Raw genomic sequence first — 23260 nt, forward strand, 5'->3', positions numbered from 1 at the left:
TTGCGTATTAAGAACAAGTCCTTTATTTTGCATACTTCTAAAATGAATTGAAGTCTTAATTACTTGATCTACCTATAGCTATTGTCAATAGCAGCAGTGACCAAAGGGGATTGTGTTATACTGAACACTTCACTCAGTTCCTGTTAAAAGCAACACCTGTGCAGTGCACATATAGTTACATCACACTCAGGCAGAGGGGAATAGTACCTCTAAGTTTATACTGGCTCGTGCCCCCCTACTTGGAGTTCCTTTGTAAGTATCTTAGAGCTTGACACCATCTTCTGCCACTTGCAGTTATTGCTGCGGATCTGTCGGCAACTCTGGTTCACTGCCTGTGCTGTGCTTGTTCTGAAGGGACCTTCCAATATACTTCCAATATTCCTTTCGGATTGTGTCTTTTTCGTTAGCCAGAATGTCACATAACTAAGAAGGAAAAGTTACAAAGTTGCGATATATTAAACTAAAACCTTAACAACCCTTAAAAACACACATTAAGCATGGCCTTCTCTTCAGCAAGCAAAGCATGGCTTTTCAGCCACAAATTTTGCACTAGTATCCATAGACTTCTGATACATGCATCTTCCTAAAAGGAAATCAATGATCTCTATAGTTGATGCCCACAGAGCTGGATTAACTATTAGATTTTGTGGAGCACTAGGGGGTTTGGAGTATGGGAGGGGGCTCAGGGCTGGGGAAGGGGATTCGGGTGCAGCTCTAGCTGGGGGGTGGGACCTGAGATGGGACAGGAGGTTGGTGTGCAGCAGGAGGTTTGGGGTGCAGGCTCTGGGTGGGAGTTTGGGTGCAGGAGGGGGCTCTGGGCTGGGGTAGGGGCGGGGGCTCCAGCCCAGAGGCGCTTACCTTGGGCGGTTCCTGGTCAGCAGTGCAGCAGAGCTAAGGCAGGATCCCTGCCTGCCCTGGCTCTGTGCTGCTCTGCTCCCTGAGCTGGCCAGCATATCCAGCCAATGGGAGCTGCAAGACTGGTGCTGGGGGCAGCATGCAGAGATTCCCTGAATGCCCCCTCGCCTAGGGGCCGCAGGGGCATGCTGGCGAGTCCGCGCTTGCAGCTCCAGCCCCACCGTGGGGGGTGGGAGTGGGGGAGTGCTGAGGCTTGGGGGCTGGATGAAAAGAAGCAGTGGGCTGCATCCGGCCCATGGGCCTGCAGGGCCCCCCTTAGTCCAAGGCCCTGGCCTACAGCCCCTGCGTTAATCCAGCCCTGGATGCCAAACAGAAGTTTGTCTCCTGTGACTCTCCAGTTCTAGGTTAACTCTAATAGCTTTCTCTGCCCCCATCTTCCCCTCCCCACCTCACAGGACATCCGGATATTTTGCTCCATCCCCTGGGTATACTGCCCTTCAAATGTCCCATTCAGTTCTTTTTGCTAAGCAGAACACTGCGCCTTGTTTGATGTGCCAGAGCTCAGTACCACCAACGTTAAGCCTCAAATATATTAAATGCTGAGCAGAACAGTGCTGACACTTAAGAGGTATGAAATTTTAAGGCATCAAGGCAAATTTTGGTGCTGGTGGACTGTGAAGAATGAATGGTATAAATCCATGGTACGCCCACATCTTGAATACTGCATGCAGATGTGGTCGCCCCATCGCAAAAAAGATACATTAGAATTGGAAAAGGGTTAGAAAAGGGCAACAAAAATAATTAGGGGGTATGGAACGGCTTCCATATGAGAAGAGATTAATAAGACTGGGACTTTTCAGCTTGGAAAAGAGGCAACTAAGGGGGGATTTGATAGAGGTCTATAAAATCATGACTGGTGTGGAGAAAGTAAATAAGGAAGTGTTATTTACTCCTTCTCATAACACAAGAACAAGGGGTCACCAAATGAAAATAGGCAGCAAGTTTAAAAACAAAAGGAGGTATTTCTTCACAAAACGCACAGTCAACCCGTGGAACTCTTTGCCAGAGGATGTTGTGAAGGCCAAGACTATAACAGTTCAAAAAAGAACTAAGTAAGTTCATGCAGGACAGGTCCATCGATCTACCTCATGCTAAATTCCATTACTGTTACCCTCAGAGATTTAAAAAAAAGCTCTTTAAGAGCTATGTTGAGTTCTGCACTGCCAGTCTTGTGGACCAGGAAGCTAAGGGATTCTCCCTATACATATATCAGTTATTTTGAGGATAAGAGCCCTCTGCTAAACTAGGTAGAGGGAAGTAAGAGCATGTTAGGAACTTACACAAAGGTTTTTTTTTAAAAACAAAACAAAACTGCTCTTTCAGCAATTTGAAAGCTCATTTATTTTCTTTACTTATTGGCATTTCCTCCTTTTCTTGCATGTAATGTTTGGGATCTTTCTGCTTTTCACTTCTGTCGGTGAAGCAGAGGTGGCCTCTGTTGCTGGCAAGCTACAATGAAAATTCTTGCATGCAGACTGGTTGACAGTCAGAGGCTGAGGATTCATATACTGTATGATTATTAAGAACAGGACACTGCTAATGGAAGTCAAATGCCTTCTGAGTGCAGAGAAAAAACCACTCACCAACATCCTTGAACTTTTGAGTGGCCAAGAGGATTTCTCTTCAGTATAATGAGTAGTAGTAGTAGACAGATACTGCACAGTAACAATTTATTAACCACAGTGCACAGTAACAGTAATGGAAACAAGTATCAGAGGGGTAGCCGTGTTAGTCTGGTTCTGTAGAAGCAGCAAAGAATCCTGTGGCACCTTATAGACTAACAGACGTTTTGCAGCATGAGCTTTCGTGGGTGAATACCCACTTCTTCGGATGCAAGTGGTGGAAATTTCCTGGGGCAGGTATATATAAGCAAGCAAGAAGCAAGCTAGAGATAACGAGGTTAGATCAATCAGGGTGGATGAGGCCCTGTTCTAGCAGTTGAGGTGTGAAAACCAAGGGAGGAGAAACTGGTTCTGTAATTGGCAAGCCATTCACAGTCTTTGTTTAGTCCTGAGCTGATGGTGTCAAATTTGCAGATGAACTGGAGCTCAGCAGTTTCTCTTTGAAGTCTGGTCCTAAAGTTTTTTTGCTGTAGGATGGCCACCTTAAGTTCTGCTATTGTGTGGCCAGGGAGGTTGAAGCGTTCTCCTACAGGTTTTTGTATATTGCCATTCCTAATGTCTGAATGGCAATATACAAAAACCTGTAGGAGAACACTTCAACCTCCCTGGCCACACAATAGCAGATCTTAAGGTGGCCATCCTACAGCAAAAAAAACTTTAGGACCAGACTTCAAAGAGAAACTGCTGAGCTCCAGTTCATCTGCAAATTTGACACCATCAGCTCAGGACTAAACAAAGACTGTGAATGGCTTGCCAATTACAGAACCAGTTTCTCCTCCCTTGGTTTTCACACCTCAACTGCTAGAACAGGGCCTCATCCACCCTGATTGATCTAACCTCGTTATCTCTAGCTTGCTTCTTGCTTGCTTATATATACCTGCCCCAGGAAATTTCCACCACTTGCATCCGAAGAAGTGGGTATTCACCCACGAAAGCTCATGCTGCAAAACGTGTTAGTCTATAAGGTGCCACAGGATTCTTTGCTGCTTCTACAGTAATGGAAACAACTACTTAATGCTATCACATCTCCTAATAACTGTGCAATTAGTGTACAAGTCTATTTTACAAGACAGCTGTTCCATTAAAATAATCCAGTCTTTGCTTTGTGTGGCAATAGGTTCAGCTAGACAAACTCACTGAGATAGAAAATGTGAGCTCTCTCAACTCACCTCTAATGCTTTGTTTAGTGTTTCTTCCTTGTTGTCACATTGGTTTTCTAGCATGTCTTCATATATATCCACAAGGAAGGCAATCAGATACGGAGAACTGTGGCTTGGCTGTAAATCCACCAGTTGCTCTAATAGATTTTGATATTTGGAAAGACCATGATCCTGCAGAATCCTAAAACAGAGATTAGTAAGTACTGCTGGCAGCTCTGACAAAGAATTAAGCAAGTTTTGGCTTGATAGATGTATCTGAAGATTTTAATCTAATAGGAGCTATAAATATAAAAGAGGCAGAGGGTAACAGATGTAGTTCAATATAGCAACAAGTCAGGTTGAAAACCACTGCTACAGCAATGCTTTTTTCATTTGCGGACTCATAAAATATTTCAAATGGAGGTGCAGACCCCTTTGGAAATCTTAGACAATCTGCAGACCCCCGGGGCCCACAGGTTGAAAACCACTGCTGCAGTAAGCTATTGAGGAACATCTCAAGTGCACAGGGAGACATGAGGCAAGGTGCCTTTAGCCAACAACCTCCTAGCGCATAGCTCAGGGATAGCCTAATACTATTATTTTGGCCCCCCCTTTTAAGTCAACTTTTGGTGGTTTTATGCCACATATCCTTCCATTATTAAGTACGGCTCACAGAGAGAGGAGCAGGATAAAGCAAAAAGGTTATAAACTGCTTTCCTCTACTACTATGAAAATATTTTAAGTTGTTGGGACTCTGAAGTCCCATCTCCTTCCTATCACCAGCCCCGTCTGAGAAACCGAATTCAGTGTCAGCACAGCTAGGAAGGAGAGGTGGAAAGTATATGTGTGATGACAGGAGCAGCATGGCACTATGTAATGCAGAACTCTAACTCTTCCAGGTCAGGGAAAGTCAGTTTCTCTTTACTGCATCTTTAACAGGGATTCTGGAGACACTGTCAGTATGCTCTAATAAACAGAATCAGAAAGCTGACTACGCCACCCACCTCATTCAGATGAGACCCAAAAAGAGACACGCTTGCCTCCAGTCAACCAACTAACTATGCGCTACCATTTCTCTTCCCACGTTCTGTACTATCAAAGATTTTTCATTTCTTTACAAAGCACCATCTTCTGCAGAGAGGCTAGCACACTGTCAGCACTCCATGAATAAAGTAATTTATATGTTTCAGAGCAGCAGCCGTGTTAGTCTGTATCCGCAAAAAGAACAGGAGTACTTGTGGCACCTTAAAGACTAACAAATTTATTTTAGCTGCAGCTCACGAAAGCTCATGCTAAAATAAATTTGTTAGTCTTTAAGGTGCCACAAGTACTCCTGTTCTTTTTGTAATTTAAAAATACCATATAAGTACTTAAGACTTTTTTTTGGATCCAGTAAATAGAAACAACCTGTTGGGCACTTTCAAATGTGAAAAGTATTGACGATCCCCCTGTCAAAGCTACCTAGTCAGTAATTTTACAGAAAGGGGGGCCAGGAGATTAGGTTACTATATTAGTCCTTTATGTGGGTATAACCTCAGGCTCATCTAGATCCTTGCTTTTCAGTTGTTCTCCCAGAGCTGTACACACGTCTAGGCATGAAACATTAAAAGTGAAATGGCCTGCAAGTAACACCAACCTGCAACAATCCCCCTTACCAGAAGCCCTCACCCCACAGATATGAAATACAAGTCTCACCCTTTTAGATAGTTCCATGCACTCTCATTATGTGGCACTGTCTTGATCATTTCTAGAGTGTACCTGTGAGGGAAAACACGGGTTAAACTTCTGTCAGAGGTCAACGAGCCAAAAAGAGAAACATGTTTTCTTTACCCAGACTCAGATCTCCTTTGCAGCCTCCTCCCCATCTCACTGTTCTCAACCCTTCTCTGCACAGGCTTTTTAAAATACAGACTAAAGCAGACATTTTGCTGCTCATCTGAGGTGGTGGCATAAAACACAACTGCATAGTAGTAATGTAAGCTGGAGGTGACAAAGGCATGGAAAGAAATAGCAAGTTCTGCATCAAAGAAACAGGTGCTACCCGTCGGACCCCCATAAAAGCCATTCTGGCTATTGCTGAGCTCTGATCAGCCAGTGGCAGCTGAGACTCTAACAAGTCCACTAGGTTGCAAACTTGAACAAACAAGACACAGAAGGACAGATATCACCATACATTTTTCTGCTTTCTTCTCATGACCAACATCACCTCGCCTGAGCCTTGGCCACCTAGTTCTCATTCATGCCCCAACCTCAAGCAAGCACTAGGTGTCATCTACATACGTAGGATACCGCAATCCATATCTCTACACTAACTGTCCCAAATAGACCTAGATATACATTCAACAAGAGGGGACATAAGATAGAACCCTTCATGAGTGCTGTGGGGGAGGAAAAGAAGTTACCCACTATCAACCTTTCAGAATGCTCAGCAAGTAAGAGAGCCACTCAAGATTGGCCTCTCCAACCCAAAAGTAGCTTGCAGACAAGTCATCACCTAATTATCAACGGTATCAAAGGCATCTGATAGACCTAACATGAGCTACGGATGATTGATCTCCTGATTATTTTTCAAAATCTCTGACCAATGCCAGCAGTGTAGCTTTTATTCTGTACCCAGACAGGGAAAGGTCAAGGGGAGCTGAAGCCTCTGAAGCATTCAAGAACACGCCTCACTTCTTTTGCCTATGAGAAATGGAGGGCACCAAATGTAATTGTGCACAGTATTACTAACTGGACTTCTCTCTCTAGAACAGCAGGATCGTTGTAGCCAGTAGTGTTGGAAATTACAAAGTATCTTTGGTTCCAAACAGAGTTGTTTCTCACATCCTCTTTCAGAAGCTGGTCTACGTACTCCAGTTCATTATCCCACAACTTGAACTCCTACAATGGTGAGAAGAGAAAAACAAAATAACCCCCCACACATATTTAAACATGTTTTAACAAATTCTAGTTACTTCCTTCTTCATTTGAAGAATTCCAACTTAACTTTTCACATTCTGGACCCCAAGATTAGATCTAGATGAAGAAATCAATGTAGTAAGTTGTGAAATTAGTAAATTTTGAGGAAAAACAGGAGTATAATGGGAAGTGTTAGGCAACCCTCATTATACAGAGCAGGGGTTCTCAGGACAAATTTTTGGTGGCCTCAGAGTATGGCCATGAACTCTTGCTGGTGGCCGCTACGTAGTTAGCTTTAGGAAAAACAAATAAATATGCATATATACATGTCCAAATCATTGTAATTTATTTATTGCTAGATACTAAGGCTTTTGTGAAAAGTGATATTAAACATAAAAGTATCACTTTTCACAAAAGAAAGACGTTATCAGCCCCGGCAAGCCTGGGGACAAATTAAGCTCTGGATGGGGATGGGGGGGGGGGAGAAGGTCAGGATAGGCAGTAGGGGCCAGGGGCAACAGATTTGGGGGCAGTCCGGGGGGAGACAATGGGGGGCCAGAGCCTAAAGTCCCGTAGCCAGAGCCCAAAGCCTTGTGGCCAGGAGACGGGGATTGAGTCTGAAGCTGTGCAACCGCAGCCTGCTGCCCCACCACCCCAGGGGAAGCTGGGAAACTCACTGGCTGCAGGCTCCTCCAGCTTTGTGCCCCAGCTGTGTCCCACCCCTGCTTGCAGCCCCAGCAGACAACACCAAGGCGATGCATCCAGAAGCAACATGTAGGGGGAGGGGCCCCTGCTTTGCCCTTCCTCCCCCCAAATCACAGCTCAGGAGGCTGTGGCCACAAGAAACGCAGCTAGTGGCAGCATTTGAGAAACGCTGCTATAGAGGGTGCTACTAGTGCTTCCTGTAACAAAAGGCACAAAGGCAAGTAGCCAGCAGCAAATTTTTGAACTAGTTAGCTGAAAGGTTAGTTTACAGCTGAATTCTGAGTTCACACCCACTTAATTGTTTTCACTCCATCTACACAAGTCAGCGTGTAAAGTTAAATTTAAGAAACAAACCTCTACAATTTTGGGAGGATTCTCCCTCCAGAGAAAGCAGCAGACCTGGATACAATACCTGAATAACCCACTGTCTGTGCTGCCAAGCGTGGTAATTCTTGGCATCCTGGTTAAGAATTTCAGCTATAAACTCAAGCTCTTGAGATGGATCCTTCAGCCACTCTACCAACACCCGTCTGTGGTGCCTAAAGACAAAGTATGAGAATTTAAAAAGCTTCCCTTCCAATATCTGCCTGAACATTAGACTTTATAAAGATACCACCCAATTACAATATTTACCAGAACCACCAAAAACCAAAAAAACAAAACACAAAATACCAAGACACCAACCCATCACCAGATTAGTACTTTTTAAAAGAACCATGAAACATTTCACCTAGCTTTTCTAGGGATTGCTACAGTGTAAACTTACAACAAGAAAATGCCAAAAGTGAATTTACATATTGGCATATAACCTCTTAAAGAAGGATAATTGCTATGTTTGACATGCTTGAGAAGTGGGTGAGAAAAGCCACACAGAAGGAGGGTATAATAATTTAAATAGAACTGAGTTTGAGTACACAAGATGGGTTGTGCTTGAGATAGTATCACACTTAGAAACTTGGCATATCGCCAACAAGTGATCTTCACGGTTAGACCAATCGTTCTAATAGAAACCCACCTAAAAACCTAACAATTTTTTCCCTATGAACACTGTGAAGTTCTCTCTATCGCTTATTTTTTTCAAAATATTTTCCCCATCTATTTTACATTGGCATTTGTCACTGAATTTAGAATGCCTTCCTAAGCTTTCAGATTCAGCGTGTTCCAGTACACATGAAAACCTGCCCATAGTCACTCCCAACTTCTAAAGTAAGTGTTGTAAACATTTTACTAAGGCCTTATTTGTCCCACCACTTCATTTCTGGGAAACCAGAGCAAGGGCACGAGTACTAGTTTCAAACCAAAGTTTCTCAAATGAAGTCAGAAAGCAGAGCCAGTCATAACATTAGCAAGGATCACCCTAGCACGAATTATCCAATTCAATTCTTTGGCCTCTGTCAAGCAGTGAACAACATTTCAGAGACTTCCATTACTCCGTAGCCCTAATATGATTTTTCCTATTCTTGGGACCCAGCACTTAGATTTCAGAGGCCTCTTCATGGCAACATTTAACTACCCTTTGGGTCAGGGTTGGCAGAGGTGACACCCAATTAGTTTCTTGCTGCTTGCTCAGGCATCATATTGGTGGTCGGTCTCCAGCTAAAGATGAGAGCACAAAAGTTTGCAAATGTTCTGCTTGCTCCTGCAACCTGTCCTCCTCTGTATCTGGGGACAGAGGTGGCAGTGAAACCTTAATTTATCCAATCCTCATCAGCTGTCAGATTCAGAGGCCAAAATGAATGGGCAGATGCACTTCCTCCATAACAAATATGCTATTCGAGAAGCATACAAGCTTCTCCTTCCCACACTACTCAAATGGAGGGAAGCAGAAGGTACGGACTACCAGAAAATCTCAGTGGGCAAATAAAATGACCAAGGGTTTCAACTCCTGTCTCCAAAGGACTTGTTAGTTGTCTTCCTTTATACATCTTCTCCAGCTATTCTTGGCTTTTTCTCCAGTTGGCACAGACACTTCCACCCAAAGTCTTCCTGGACAGAGGAGCAGGATTCATTAAATTACCTTTGCTCTTTCCCAGAGGCCACTCCGCAGTCAGAGAAACACATCTTCTAATCATACCAGACAATTCCTTGACCACAGCACATCTGAAAAGGGAGGCTCCAGAAACATGATATGTTTCCTTTTCAGTAGGCTCAGCTGCAACTTCCTTTACTCACTCAAGGTGGTTCACATCAAAGTATCACTACACTTGGACAACCTTACTAGATGGTGTAGGATCTCAAACATGTTCTCATATGTTAATAGTCCTATGGGGAGTCCCAAAGTTTGATTCATTTTGCATCAAAGCTCAATGCAAAGACTCATGGTTGATTTTCCAAGATGCAAGCACAAAAAACTAAGAGCAGTGGGTTCCTTGTCTTAATACTGCCCCAGGCACCTCACCTGTTTTTTCCCTCTTCTTTCCTTTGTGGCTAAGGTTCGCTGCAAAGTCTCTCTCTTTGGACAGGTCTACACAGCCTAAGTTGATACAACTTACGTCACTCAAGGGTGTGAATATATAGCGCTGCAGCATAGACTTGCCTTCAATCTAAATAGCCCTAAGCTGGTCCAGATACAGATGGCCAGGAAGCACTCTACCATGCCACAAAGTCCTAGGATCTGGGGAAGATCTGCTCAGTGCTACACTGAAAATTTGGTCACCCTGCATAAAGCTGGAATATGTCACAGATACTCCCTATAAATAAAATCAAGGCTATAGGTCTGGCTCAGCCCTTAGAAATTAATCCTACAGCAATAAGAAGTGTCCTCATTTCCCTGAACACAATAGGTCTCACTCATCTTCATATCAATATTTCTCAGAGCAGTTGGCCAGTCCACCCAAATGTATGAAATACCCAACAAGAAAATTCAGTTTGGTCTTTCGTGAGCTAAAAAGTTATCCCTTCAGGCCTGTGGATTCCTTGCATTTCCCCCATCACCCTCTATTAAAGTAGCCATTTTAGTAATGGCTGTCCAGGAAGGTATTAAGTGGAAGCCCTTTCTATTGAAAAAACTATTGTATTTTTCCACAGAGTTTTGAAGATTTTGCCCAAATGAGCCTCTAATATAAAATCCAAGGGCTAACCTCGCATTCTTTTTGTTCTAATCCAAAACTTGCACTAAGAATAAAGTAACAATTTAAATTCAAGGCCTTATAAAGCATACTGGTAATCTCCTGCCCTGTTTGGTGCTTTTCACCTTGGATGAAGAGATAAAGTCTCATGAGACTAGAATAGCTGAAGGCCAGCATATCTGAAGCATTCATAGCATCTGGGACGGTCAGCCAGCTTGTCCCCTGGTTTGTTCTGCAGTGTGTTGACAATGGCTCTGCCCTAGACTGGAAGATCTGCAGACCAGCAACATAACTGTTCTGTAGGCTTCCAGGTAGTGGAAAGCTAAGTAGATGAGACACTTTTGTATATTTATTTTACATGGTTGGAAACTGCTGTGATATGTAACTTCACCCACCTGTATCTTTGGCAGAAATATTTCTGTATACTCTACTACAAGATACATCCACTCCCTGTTAGAATTCATAGCCATGGCCTTTCCCAGAGATAAATGGCCTATAAGCTGATAATTTCTCTAAAAAAAGAACACAGTCATCTCTCTCCATGCATTTCATTTGGGAGGATTTTTACAACAAAAAAGCAACATCCAAGAGCTGCTGAAAGCTAAAATTCTTCATTTGTAATTGCTTCATTTTTGTTGTGTCAGAATAAGTTTGGTAGTTTTAAAAACTTTTCACATGCCTAACTACATTACTTAGTACTCATAGAATTGGAGTAGAGAGTTATGGAGAACTCTGCCGGGGGGCAGTCCTGTTTAACACCTCTGAAACTGGCTCCATCCAAGGAGGAAGGGTGAATCCTCACCTCCGCACTTTTAAACTGGCAGCCATGTCCATTTCTGAGATGGTAAAAGGTAAGACAGTTTGTCTCTAGAAATCAAAAAGATTTTACCAGACTTGGTAATTCTTTGGCTGGTCTTCAATGATAGCTGTAATATAGTTAATTTCCTCATTAAGGTCCTTTTTCAATGAATGCAGGAGGACTCTCCGGAAATGCCTAAAGAAAAATAAAACACACACATACCATTTAGGAGGTTTATTAAAAAAAAAAAAAAAAAAAAAGAGCTGGAGTAAATTCAGTTAAAAGTACTTTAAGAATTAAAGCAATTTTAAAGAACACAACTAATTCTGAAGATGTATTCATTATTGGGTAGCTGGTGGTAATCAAAATAGGTAAGGTTACAAATATATTAATATCCAAGATCTTGGCAACTTTAAGTTTCTATTGAAGACTTGTCTACCCCACACCTGTTGCAATGTCACTGAACATCGTCTACCTCAGGGGTAGGCAATCTATGGCACGTGAGCTGATTTTCAGTGGCATTCACACTGCCCGGGTCCTGGCCACGGGTCCGGGGGGGCTCTGCATTTTAATTTAATTTTAAATGAAGCTTCTCAAACATTTTAAAAAACTTATTTACTTTACATACAACTATAGTTTAGTTATATATTATAGACTTATAGAAAGAGACCTTCTAAAAACGTTAAACTGTATTACTGGCACGCAAAACCTTCAATTAAAGTGAATAAATGAAGACTCAGCACAGCACTTCTGAAAGGTTGCCGACCCCTGGTCTACCTGATATGAAAATAACTGGTATAAATCAGTGCAATCATATTAGTAGGAAAAATACACAGGTATACAAGTATACCTCTACCCTGATATAACGCGATCCGATATAACATGAATTTGGCTATAATGTGGTAAAGCAGCGCTCTGGGGGGGCGGTGCTGCACATTCCGGCAGTTTCACCTATAACGCAGTAAGAATTTTTGGCTCCCGAAAACAGCGTTATATCGGGGTAGAGGTGTATTTGACATATTAGGAAAAACTTTTTCATTAGGAGGGTGGTGAAGCACTGGAATGGGTTACCTAAGGAGGTGGTGTAATATCCTTGCTTAGAGGTTTTTAAGATCAGGCTTGACATGCCCTGGCTAGGATGATTTAGTTGGGAATTGGTCCTGCTTTGAGCAGGGGATTGGACTAGATGACCTCCTAAGGTCCCTTCCAACCCTGATATTCTATAATTCTATGACAGTACCTATTGGTTGAGAAATCTAGTCCTGTGAATTCAGAAGGCCTTACAAGTTGAGTATTTACTTGAAAATTAAACTGGCAGGTATTACAAAAGGGATTATAGAATTACTTCAGTAATATTTACTACAAAAAACTAGCAGCTAATATATTTAGATACAAGAACTTCCTTTGAAACAAGCAGGAAATGGTTCCAATCTTTTCACTAGGAATGTGTGCCATCAGAGAGACACTTTCAATATGATTTGTCATGTCATCTTAATCAGTGGTGGTTTTTAATGGCTAGTCCTAATCTTGTTTGAAAGTTTAGACTATCAGATAGCATTTCCCAGAAATTAGCAATACTGCATCAAAATTAGTAATACTGCTTCCAATAATCCTCAGCCTCCCAGAAAGCAAGCAAGGCCAGTCATATTTTGAACAATACACTGCCAGGATAGTTGAAAAAGAAATCAGGTAATCTAATCAGGTAATTTAATGACTATTACTTACCACACTGTGTAATTTGCAGCATTCAGTTCAATGGCATCCCCCGTTAGCTGAAAAGCTCTTTCACTCCTTTCATCCCGCTGCAGAACAGCCCGAAAGTAATCATAGACATCTCTGACTGGATAGATGAGAGCATGTTACCCAAAACAACTAGAAGAAATCCTGAATAGAGGATTTAAGACTGGCAACCCATTGATGTATTTGTGTGCATCAAATACTATTCCCTAAAGTGTTTGGTCCTAACAGTCTGCATACTGATACAATAGCATCGTTCACTAGAATCATTCTGGTGGGATGCTTTACAGAGCTCAGACTAGAAAGCTCCTAAAACATCTTTCAACATATCATCTAGATAATGTCCAAAATAGTCATGACGGCACTATGAGTCATGCTCTCTCTCTACATTCTTGAGATCCATTATTGTATTTTCCTCTAGGCCTAGCCACACCATCCTAATTGCTTGCATTACCTGGAACGTGGATGCCTACCAAGTAGTTTTAAAAAACTCTGTAATTTTTAAAAGATCATTTCTGAAAAATTGAAAAGAAACTGGAGGGTTTTGTCTTTGTTTTTAAACAAACTGCAGAATGTGAAGGTTGTAAAGCAGGCAAACATTATCTTTGGAGCTTTGAGAAACTCAAGATTCTCCAGTCTCTAGAAAAATGCAAGTTTATGGAAATGTTCCTTTAAAAACAAGGACAGTATTAAGGCCATTTCCATACTTCAGTTTTTTAGTTTCAATAATACCCAGTAATTATGACAAAGTGAAATACCTAAGCTTTGTCCTAGGCTCAAGTTGGTTTACAACAAATAAATAATCAAAAAAACCAAATGTGTATGGTAATTTTATCTAGTGTATTTACCATTTTAATATTAAATTCTCAACATTTAAAATTCACTTCTAGATGACTACAGGAACCTTAAAGACAACTCATGTTTTTATATAGTTACTAGCAGTGACATCCAGCACAAAAACGTATATTACTGAAAACTAAAGTCTAGCTTCAGTGGTGCCACTGACATATTACACAGCTATTTTCACTTTACCAAGGTTTAATTATACTTAAACTCTTAAAAAAAACCAAACAAACAAACTTACATTTTTCACTATAGATGATTTGAACCACAGGATTTGGTCCATCGTTTTGAGGTACTGGTTCGATGTCAGCCCATTCTTTTCTGTGCCTGTAAATTTACATTTTCTTTTCAATGTTTTATTAGGAAAAACTACTGAAGCTACCCCCCAAAAACACATGTATTTCAGCTGCACCATTCTTCATAGTGGTCATTATCTTTGCCATAGAATTGTATGATACAGACATAAGTGATATGGTAAAAGTCACATTAGCTGGTCATGCAGCCTAGAGAGCGACTATGTTCCTTGATCTTGGAGAAACAAGGTGGGTGAGGTAATATCGTTTATTGACCAACTTCTGTTGGTGAGCGAGTGAAACTTTGGAGCTTATGCAGAGCTCTTCTTCGGGTCCATTGACCTTGCTCATTTCTGTCATGAGTTTCGACCACAAGCTGCACAAACTCAAATGCTGTGCTCTCAACACAGCTCAATGTTTGGACTAACGAGGGTTACTTTACCAGGCACCCCAGAACCCCAAATCATTGGCAGGTACGTTTACATGAACGTATCTGGTGGCACGTAATACGTTCCCAGCGGGGAAGCTCCGAGCCTCCCACCCCCCTGACAGCGTCTCTCCTTTCCGACAGGGGCTCTCTCCCCCCGCGCTGGGCCGCCCCCGCCTGACGCCCAGCAAAGAGACACGGGCACAGCAGCCAAACCCCGCGGCCTAGGAGCTGTGAGCACCTGCCTGCCCCCCGCCCCCTCAGGCCGGACACGCTGCGCTGCTGCGCGCAGCCCCCGGGCACTGGCGGGCGGGAGACCCGTCTCTGCCCCCGGGCACGGGGCGCTTGTCTCCCCCGGGAGCGCCCAGGCCCCCGCGGGGCTGCTCCGGTCTCTGGCGGAAGGGACCGGTACCTGTACAGCAGGTAGCCGCCCGGCTCCAGGGGCTCCCCTTCCTCCGGCTCCGGCTCCAGGGGCTCCCCGTCCTGCGCCTCCGGGCCCTGCACCTCCGCCATCGCCGGGAGACGGGAGGGACGCTTCCGGGAACAGCTCCGCACACCATGGAGAGGAGACCGGGGCTAGCTAGAGAGTCTCCTCCAGGGGGCCTGACGGGCGGTGCCCACGAGCCTCGGCCCTTCCGGTCCTTCCCCCCGCGCGGCCTATTGGCTCCAGGCAGAGCGGGGGGCGGAGCCAGGAGACCGTCACCGTGACGGGGCCCAGCGTCCGGCTCGAGCCTGCCCCGCCCGGGCACTGAGCGGCTGCGTCCCTGCGGAGCTGGTACCTGGACAGCCCGTAGCCGCTCGGCGCCCCGCCCGGCCCCACGGCTCAGCCGGCCCGGGGACACCTCCGCACACCATAGAGAGGCGGCCGGGGCTGTAGCCTCAGACCGCCCGCGGGGGTGGATACAGGCGCCGCCGGGGCTACCAGCTCTGACTTCCAGGGCGCAAGGTCGCTCCAGCCGGGACTGTACCGGCGCGTCAGGCGTGGCGGGGCGCAGAGCACCCAGGGCCTGGCTACACGGCTGTTAGGGCTGGCGGCGGGGCTGTTTAACGGCTGGGACCTGGCCCAGAGCCCGCTGTGCACAGTGCAGCTAAACAGCCCCGCCGCCCACGCCCCCTGAGCCGCAGTTAGCGGGCAGAGGCCAGGCCCAGGTGTGTAACTGCAGTGTAGACAGACCCGTGAGGTCAGCAGGGAGCCCCTCCGAGAACGTGTAACCCCCTGCGAGCTGTAGGAAGGTCTGCAGAGCACTGCTGCGTCACCCCCGCGCTCTGGAATCAGCCCTCCGTACAGCCGAGGGGCTTACTAAAGAAAGGGGCTACCACGTACAGACAGACAAGCTTCCCCGCAGCTCCAGTCCCAGCTTGGTCTCCAGGAACCACATCCTATCCCATATTCCATACAGCACACAGCAACGCGTAGTGGTTGAATAATATACTGCAAGTACAAGACCAGGGACTTCATTGCTCTATCTCAGTGTTTCCCAAACTTGGGACGCTGCTTGGGTAGGGGAAAGCCCCTGGCGGGCCGGGCTGGTTTGTTTACCTGCCGCATCCGCAGGTCCAGCCAATTGCGGCTCCCATTGGCCGCGGTTCACTGCTTCCAGGCCAATGGGAGCTGCAGGAAGCGGCACGGGCCGAGGGATGTGCTGGCCACCCTTCCCGCAGCGCAGCCCCCGTTGGCCTGGAGCAGCGAACCGTGGCCAGTGGGAGCCGTGATCGGTCGAACCTGCAGATGGTCCGCCAGGGGCTTTCCCTACACAAGCGGTGTCCCAAGTTTGGGAAACACTGCCTTATTTTATATTCTCAAAACTCTGAGGCCTGTTCTCTTTAGAGTCAATGGCTTGTCTCACCTCTAATGATACAGTTTCTCTTGGAGACTGAATAGGGTCTCTTCTGAGGATTGACCTTACCTGGGTTTCTAACCAATATTGCCCACATAATATAGATATAAAACATGGGTTCTTGCAACCAACCACAAGAAAATAGAGGCCTCAGTGCAGAAAAGGGAATAAAATCATATTAAATACATGAGGAACAGCCTTCCAATACAGTCTCAGAGAAGCTATTCTGCAGTGTACCAGTGGGAGGAGAGCCCCAACTACCTAGAGAGGAAGGATGCTGGTCTTGTGATAAACGTGGAGACCCAAGTTCAATTCTTGTGTGATTTTAGGAAAGTTGCATAGTCTCTCTGTGCCTCAGTTCCCCATCTGTAACATGGGGATAATAGCACTGCCCTGCCTCACAAGAGTGTGGTGATGGCAAAACTTCCTTAGTGATTGCTGGACACTTCAGTGATGGGGGCCATGTAAGCTGATAGATGGTGAGGAGAAAGTGTTTTTTAAATCCCTCCCACTACCAGAAGCCTGATCAGGGAAGTAATTACGACAGCAGTATTTCAGTGGCCCAGGAGGACAGGGATGAGGTAGTAAGTAACCCCTCAACAACAGCAAAACCCCAATAGCAGCCAGTATAGCACACAGATACCCCCTGTAGTCTATTATTTCCAGAGGTGGAGCCAGGCCTTAGGAGCTCCCCAGCAGCAGCAGCAGCATCATGTCCCTCCTTACAAGGCTCCATAGCAGCTGGGCAGTGATGTTGATAGTGGGGAGGGAGCCAGGCCTCTGGATTGGTGGGGTACTAGGTGGCAGATTATGGTGCCTGGTGGGGTGGAGTTCTGGGGAGGTGGGTGTGTAGGACATTAGATGTAGTCCAGGCAGGGGCGGCTCTAGGATTTGCGCCGCCCCAAGCAGGGTGGCACGCCGCGGGGGGCGCTCTGGCAGTCGCCGGTCCCGCGGCTCCGGTGGACCTCCTGCAGACGTGCCTGCGGAGGGTCCACTGGTCCCGCGGCTCCGGTGGACCTCCCGCAGGCATGCCTGCAGATGCTCCACCGGAGCTGCGGGACCAGCGGACCCTCTGCAGGCACGTCTGCGGGAGGTCCACCGGAGCCGCCTGCCGCCCTCCCGCGGGACGCCGCCCCAAGCGCACGCTTGGCGTGCTGGGGTCTGGAGCCGGCCCTGAGTCCAGGCAGGGGTGGGCTGTGATGTCTGGGGGTTGTTTGCTGGTGTTCACTGGCTAGTGTGTGTGGATTGCTGGGATGCGCAGCATGCCAAGGGTTGTGTGTGTCTGTGCTGCGTCACCAGTGGAGTGGGACACTTCATTCAGAAGGGATTAAAAGGGTTAACTCTAATGTTTGTAAAGTGTTTTGAGGTCCCTAAGTGAAAAGTGTTATAGAAATGCCAAATATTATTTTATAGTGAATTCAACCTACAGAAGGGAGATAAATGCTTGAGCACTGGGGAGAAGTACTGAAGTATATTCCATATGAAGGCCGAAGCATAGTGTGGTAGATAGAGTACCAAACTGGGGGCCAGGGACTGCAGGGCCTGATTCTCCGTTGCCATGCACCTTGTGTGGTCATTTACACCAGTGCAAAGTGAGGTGGGTGTAAAACACTACTTCACTTTGCACTGATATAAATGACAATACAAGGTGTAGCGCAATGGAGACCCAGGGCCCTTGGTTCCATTCCAAGCCCTCCCACTGAACTAATGCACATCTTTGGTCAAATTACTTCCTTGTGCCTTTGTTTCCCCTCCCATTCTTCATCTGTCTTGTCTATTTAGAGTGCAAGTGCTCTGGGCCATAGATTCTCTCTCACACTGGGTTTGTACAGCGCACAGAACAATGAAGTGCTTATCTCAGTAGGTGCCTATAGGCACGACTGTAATACAAATGATATAACGTAGTAAGGGACTAACCAGTGTAAGGTAAAGAAAGGCTGTTCTGAACTATAGGATTATGAATAGATACACAAAGAAAACAGAACAGCATACAAAATGGGAGAGCAGATAACCCAAAATAGCTAAAATAATTGTTACAAAATGCAGCATATAAAATAATAAAACAAGAACTCCAGAAAAACCAAGAGAGAAAAATGATAGACAATACTGAGAAAATGTAACATATGCTGGAAGAGAGCGATACAAGGAATGGAGAAAAATTTCCATCATGCAACTTACATAACACAGTCAAGAGAAATCGAACATAACCATGGGGAAGCATACGAAAGCACATAGAAATGCAGGGCAGGGAAAAATGAGCACAAGCAAAATAATTCTTGGGTTTTAGACAAAACTTGACCAGAGAAATATAAAGAAAATATAAAGCAAAATAAAAAGAGATATTGAATCATACAGTGATGTTATTGGGCAAATCCTGAGCTTTGCTGCTTTACACCAGCTGGGGATCTGGCTCATTACACTTTGGGATTATGAAAGATGACGCATGCAATGACATTTCAAGATCAAAAATGAATGATGTGAAGAAGATAAAATTAATAGATCCTACACTGAGGGAAAGGCAACAAAAATATGAGGATGATATTATGGATATGGACCATAGAAATTAAATTAGAATATTATTACATCATCCAGTCTCTCTCTGAGAATACCATTGCTTCCTACAGTATGAAGTCCTAAGCAAAAGGGTTTGCACCACTTCCCTGGGAGATTAGTCTACAGCCTCATACACCACTTTGTCAGGCTTTTCGTGATGCTTGGACCACATTTTCTTTTTCTTAATATCTCCCCCTCACACTCAGTTATACCCTCATCTATCACATTAATTTGAATCTGCCACTGCAGGTTTTTACTGGGAATTGAGGGATATAGCCTCTAACCATGATGTTTATTCTTCCTTGATCATTCTGCTTTCAGCAGGACTAACCCCCCATGATGCTGAGCATGTTGTATATAATGCATAATTTGCTCATGTCTATACAATCATTGCTAAATGTTTATTTTGTGCGAACTGGTCAGGTGAGAGGCTGCAATAGCAGCTTAATTCCTCTGGATGGCACAGCTGGACCACCTACACACCCACTTTCTCTTTCCAGACTCTATAACGGTGTGACACCATATTGCTATCAGCATTAACTACAAGGGATACTCTGTCCAGAATGAACATTGTCAGACTATGAAATATGGGGAGGTGTTATTTAAGAAGCAAAACATTGACAGTCTCATGACCATCTAGCAGCAGAATGAGGGCCTGATCTAAAGCCCTTGAAATCAATGTGACCTTCATTGACTTCAGTGGACTTTGAATCAGCCCCTAAATTCTGATTCTGTCTGCTGCACCCTGGACTACTCATCGTATTCAAAAATCACGAGAAACTTAAAATCATGAGATTTTGCATTCATTTTATTTGTTTTCTGGTTCCTGACCATTTAGGGTGCACTTGGATCATATTTTCAGTCTCTGCAACCATGAAGGCTAGAAACTTACTTAAAAAAACCACGAAAGCTGAGTGTAACAGGTCCGGACTCACCCCTGCAGCGCCTCCCTGCTGGTGACTCCGGGAATTAGCTCTGTCCAGCGCTGGAGCGCCCTCTGCAGGCTGGTGATCCACCTGTTTACTATTGGCCCCCGAGTCCCTCCCTGGACCCCGGTGCCCTCTTACATGGGGTGCTGCCCCCTAGCAGTAACCCCTTTCTCTCTGGGTCTCCCCTTCTTAGGGAACCCTCACCCTCTATCCCCACCTTGCCTCAGTAGTGGCTACTGCCAGTCATTGTCTAGCCCCACACTCTGGGGCAGACTGCAGTATCAGCCTATTCATCACTGGCAAAGGGGTTGGACCTGCTGCCTTGGCGTACACCTGGGCTGCCCTCTGCAACCCCCAGTACCTGTTGGCCCACTGTTAGGCCGCAGCCTGGGGCTTTCTAGGCTGGAGCGCCCCAGCTCCTCAGCCTTCCCCAGCCCTGCTTCACTCAGGTATCCAGTCTCCAGCTCCTAAGCAGCCAGGCCCATCTCTCTCTAGAGAGAGCCTATATGGGCTTCTGGCTTCCCTGGCCTTGTTATAAGGCCCTTGGCTCAGTTTGGGGCATGGCCCCAGCTGCAGCCACTTTCCCAATCAGCCCAGCCTAGAGCAGCAGCTCTCAAGCCCTGCCAGGCTGCTTTTTAAACCCCTCAGGGCAGGAGCAAGAGTTCACCCTGCTACACTGAGATTTCCAGCTAATAACAGGACTCCAGGAGCTGGGCCCTTAAGAAAAACATCAAATATTTCAGACGTGCTAAAGTTTTGAAAGGTAGCACCACAGACTGGGAACAAACAATGGAGAGATGCACTGATGTTACAGGTCTGTCGCATCTTACGTGCATTTAACATGCACGATTTCAGCTTTACGCAGTTGGTAAAAACAAAAAACAAAACAAAAAAAGAGAAAAATAACAATTTTAATATTGTATCTGTAGTGCGGGCGATTTAGCCCGCAATTCAACTCAATGTAATTTTGACTATATGTGGTTTTCGCTTTATGCGCTAACCATGGAATGGAACCCCCGCGTAAGATGAGACTCGCCTGTATTCAGACTCTTAAAATATGTCCCAGTAGTTTGGTGGCAATGATTATGTGCATAATAGCAGCACCCAGAAGCTCCAAGAGAAGACAGAGCTCCATTGACAGAGCTACTATCCATACATGTAGCAAGACAATCCCTGCCCCAGAGAGCTTACAGTCAAAACAGATACGACAAAGGGTAGAAGGGGAAAAAGAAGCTCAGAGAGAGGCAGTGAATTGCCGAAGGCCACATAGCAGGTTAGAGGCAGAGCTGGGAATGGAATACAGGCTTCCTGCCTCCTAGTCCAGTGTTCTAGTCACTAGACCCCATCTGAGAATCTCTATATAGCTTATGGTTATTGCATGCTCTATTCCACGCAATAGTTGACTGACAGGAACATTATAAATGATGCTGGCACTGTTTGCTAGACCATATCGCCACAAGCTCTATCTAAAACCAGGTGGGGTCAGGAGCATGCACCATCCAATTAACATTTGATTTCCTAAGTCAATGCTCTGCACTACAACAATGTCCATGTCTATTCATACAGTTCTACAGCCAGTCCTTAAAAATGCCTGTGCTGGGAAAAGCTGTCATTTATACCCTTCCATTCCCTTCTTCTAGTGATCCTGTCTCTCTCCCTGCCCCCCTCTCTCCATCCCCACCTTCCTTTCCCAAACCATCCATGTTCCCCTACTATCCCTCCCACCGCCCCAACACCACCAGCCCCACCTAAGTCCCACCCAAACGCTTCTCCACACTTTTAAACTGCTTTGCCATTCCAGTCTCCTTCGCCATAGCCCATGAACCTTCCCTTCCACTACTATCCGTTTCTCAGTTCTCCTCCATCATTGAGCCCCCCTCCCCCACACCATTAATTACATCACACACAGGCTGGGCTCATCTTGGGCCATCAGTTGCAGAACAAGACACCTATATTCTGGGGGAGCAGGGAATTCTAATTCCCCCCAAACACAATCCACTTGCCCCTTTGATGTGCCAGGCATAAAACATGAGATTTTCTAGTTTATACAAACGAAACCCAACTCGGGCCAAAGTAACCTTGTAATAGTCGAGTGTTGGGGCCGTGCCCTCTCAGGGGCCGTCGGGAGCCAGGCCGCCTCACTACATGGCCCAAATCAGTCTCCGGGTTCGGCCCCTCAGGCAGGGGCTGAACAGAAGGCACACGGTCACTGCAATGAGCCCCAGCCCTCAGTCAGGGCGGGGCAGCAAACACTAGTTCTAGGCTCAGATCCTTCCTGCAGGCTGAGCACCAATAAAGTCAATAAGCCCCGGCCCTCAGTCAGGGCGGGGCAGCAAACCAGTTCTAAGCGCCGGTCCTTGCAGCCGGAGCTGAGCAATCACAGAGTCAGTAAGCCCAAGTCCTAGCTCAGGGCGGGGCACCAAACTTAGTACGAGGTTTAGGGCTCCGGTCCTTGCCTCGGGAGCTGAGCAGTAGTAACAGTTTCAGAGCTCAGGCCCTTGTTGCAGGAGCTGAGCTGTAGCAGCAGTTCAGGAAGCCCAGGCCCTTAGTTAGGGCGGGGCAACAAACAATAGTTCAAGGCTCAGGTCCTTGTAGCAGGAGCTGAGCTGTAACAACAGTTCAGGAAGCCCAGGCCCTTAGTCAGGGCGGGGCAACAAACAATAGTTCAAGGCTCAGGTCCTTGTAGCAGGAGCTGAGCTGTAACAACAGTTCAGGAAGCCCAGGTAAGTGCAGGCTTCTCTGCCTGAACACTGGTAGGAGGGGGAGTCTGCCACCCGTGAGTGGGGTGGCAGGGGGAACACAGGCCCACCCACTCCACTGTGTCCCAGCCCGGGGCCCTAGCAGTGGCGTGGATCCGCTGCAGTCAGTGGGGATCCTGGCCGCAACACACTGACATGGGCATATCGGTGCCCTCAGCCGGACAGGGGTTGGCTACCCCCAGGCTACACTCCATCTCCCCCTCCTCGGGTACCTGCTCATCGCTGGGCTCGGCAGCGGGGTCCCACACCATGGGCTCCTCGGCGTGCTGAAGGCGGTCTAGGTCGAGCTGCTCCTCCGGACTTGGGTCAGGGATACGCTCGGGCTGCTCCTCAGGGTACCGGGCTCGGGGCAGGCTCGGCCAGTCCACCTCAGGGTACCGGGCTCGAGGGAGGCTCGTTCGGTCCACGTCAGGATACCTGGCTCGAGGGAGGCTCGGTCGGTCCACGTCAGGATACCGGGCTCGGGGCAGGCTCGGTCCAGTAGGAGCCCGATCAGGAGCGTCTGTCCTCTCCGGCCGCTGGGCTCCAACTGAGCGCTGAGGCCGGGCTTTTATACTTCCTGTCCCACCCCTTGACTTCCGGGGGCGGGAACAGGTGGCGGTGGCTCCGCCCACTGAGGTGGCTGTTCCGGTTCCTCTCTCTCTGGGGCCGTCGGGAGCCAGGCCGCCTCACTACAAACCTGCTTTCAAAAACAAGCACATCTTTAATCCAAATAATGGAAGCAACTTCCATAGG

General features: G+C 46.4%; 1 protein-coding gene across 2 annotated transcripts; it reads right to left on the reverse strand.

Annotated features, from left to right (window-relative positions):
- On the reverse strand, window positions 1-22945 carry FNTA (farnesyltransferase, CAAX box, alpha). 2 transcript variants are annotated; one of them, XM_045021837.1, is made up of 9 exons: window positions 22738-22945; window positions 13968-14053; window positions 12872-12986; window positions 11237-11341; window positions 7692-7818; window positions 6408-6556; window positions 5372-5434; window positions 3707-3878; window positions 1-423 (listed from the first exon to the last, which is right to left on the reverse strand). In XM_045021837.1, the coding sequence occupies exons 1-9, from the start codon at window positions 22743-22745 to the stop codon at window positions 295-297; spliced, it is 954 nt and encodes a 317-aa protein (XP_044877772.1). In that variant the 5' UTR covers window positions 22746-22945; the 3' UTR covers window positions 1-294. The 2 variants fall into 2 exon arrangements, with proteins under 2 accessions (XP_044877772.1, XP_044877771.1); XM_045021836.1 differs by lacking the exon at window positions 22738-22945 and adding an exon at window positions 14859-15034.
- Between the last annotated feature and the right edge of the window lie 315 nt (window positions 22946-23260).

The sequence above is a fragment of the Mauremys mutica genome, chromosome 6, assembly GCF_020497125.1.
Source record: "Mauremys mutica isolate MM-2020 ecotype Southern chromosome 6, ASM2049712v1, whole genome shotgun sequence".
NCBI lineage: Eukaryota > Metazoa > Chordata > Testudines > Geoemydidae > Mauremys > Mauremys mutica.